At 44.4% G+C, this 1,508-nt stretch overlaps 1 protein-coding gene across 1 annotated transcript; it reads left to right on the forward strand.

Annotated features, from left to right (window-relative positions):
• Positions 1-10: 10 nt before the first annotated feature.
• On the forward strand, positions 11-1,358 carry LOC112095173 (protein AUXIN RESPONSE 4; the record flags this gene model as incomplete). Its single annotated transcript, XM_024176855.1, has 1 exon — positions 11-1,358. A coding segment is annotated over exon 1 (1,203 nt), but the record flags the coding sequence as incomplete, so codon positions are not given.
• Positions 1,359-1,508: the final 150 nt, after the last annotated feature.

Genomic DNA, 1,508 nt, shown 5'->3' on the forward strand with positions numbered 1-1,508 from the left:
AAAAAAAAAAAACTGCAAACTGGTCAAGCTCAGTCCACTTTACCTTTTATTCGATCTGATTCCCTAAAACCCAGAGAGAGATCTTCATTCTTCAAATTCCTTTACTCAACAGTTCCCCTGATAAAAACATCCTCAGAAGCTCCAAACTCTCACCAATGGCGATCATCACAGAAGAAGAAGAAGGCCAACAGGAGGAACCCAAACACCCACAGAACAAACCAACCAAACCCCAAACCCCAGAAACCCAAAAACCCAGTTCTTCTTCTGCAACCACAACAAGCACAAATCCCTTCGCTTTCTGGTTCTACTTCACTCTCACAGTCTCTCTCATCACACTTCTCTTCGTCTCCTTCAATTCTCTCTCCTCACAAGACCCCAAATCTTGGTTCCTCAGCTTACCCACCAGCCTCCGGCAACACTACTCGAAGGGTCGGACCATAAAGGTACAAACACGCCCAGATCAATCCCCTATTGAAGTTTTTACATTCGATCATGGTCCGGCAATGTCTGAAAATGTTGTTTTTGTTCATGGTTTGGGTCTTAGTTCGTACTCTTTTCGCGAAATTGTTCGATCTTTAGGCGCCAAAGGGGTTCTCGCCGTTGCGATTGATTTGCCCGGAAACGGGTTTTCGGATAAATCCGTGATGGAGATTGGAAGGAGATCAAATGGGGTTTTAGGGAGGTTTTGGGACGTGTACAGTGAAATCCAAGCAAATGGTCTGTTTTGGGCTTTTGATCAGATGGTCGAAACTGGGCAGATTCCTTATGAGGAAATCGAAGCTCGGAAGTCGAAGAGAAAGGTTTCGAAACCGGCCGAGTTGGACTCGGAAGAGGTTGGTAAAGTATTGGGACAAGTCATTGAGACAATGGGTTTATCTCCTGTGCATTTGGTCTTGCACGATTCCGCATTAGGAATGAGCGCAAATTGGGTTTTGGAGAACACAAAATCTGTGAGGAGTGTCACACTTCTCGATCCTGCGCCAAGATCAGTGCCAGCATTGCATTTGTGGGCACTGGAAATGCCAGTGATTAGGGAATTTGTGTTGGGGTTTTCCTTTGTGTATGCTTGGTTGATTAAGAAATGCTGTTCGAGAGGGATCGGTTCCTCGGATTTGGAGGCTCATAGAGTTCTCTTGAAGAGTAGGGACGCGAGGAGAGCGCTTGTTGGGATGGGAAAGAAGTTGAACTACAGCTTTGATATTGCTGAATGGGGTGGCTCTGATGAGTTGAAAGGTGTCCCATTGCAAGTGATCTGGTCTAAAAGTTGGTCCAAAGAATGGAGCGAGGAAGGAGAGCGAGTCGCAGAAGCGCTTGCGCAGGCGAGTTTTGTTGCACATTCTGGTGGAAGATGGCCTCAGGTGAGAGTTCAATATCATTATGAAATATCAATATTGCTTGTTTCAAACTTACCATGTCTATGCCTTTATACAGATCTAAGTTTCTTGAAAGAATTTTCATGAATTAGTAGAATGATAAAAAATAGTTGAACAGTGTAACGTTTTTTTTTT

This window comes from Morus notabilis, unplaced genomic scaffold (assembly GCF_000414095.1).
Source record: "Morus notabilis unplaced genomic scaffold, ASM41409v2 C11419358, whole genome shotgun sequence".
NCBI lineage: Eukaryota > Viridiplantae > Streptophyta > Magnoliopsida > Rosales > Moraceae > Morus > Morus notabilis.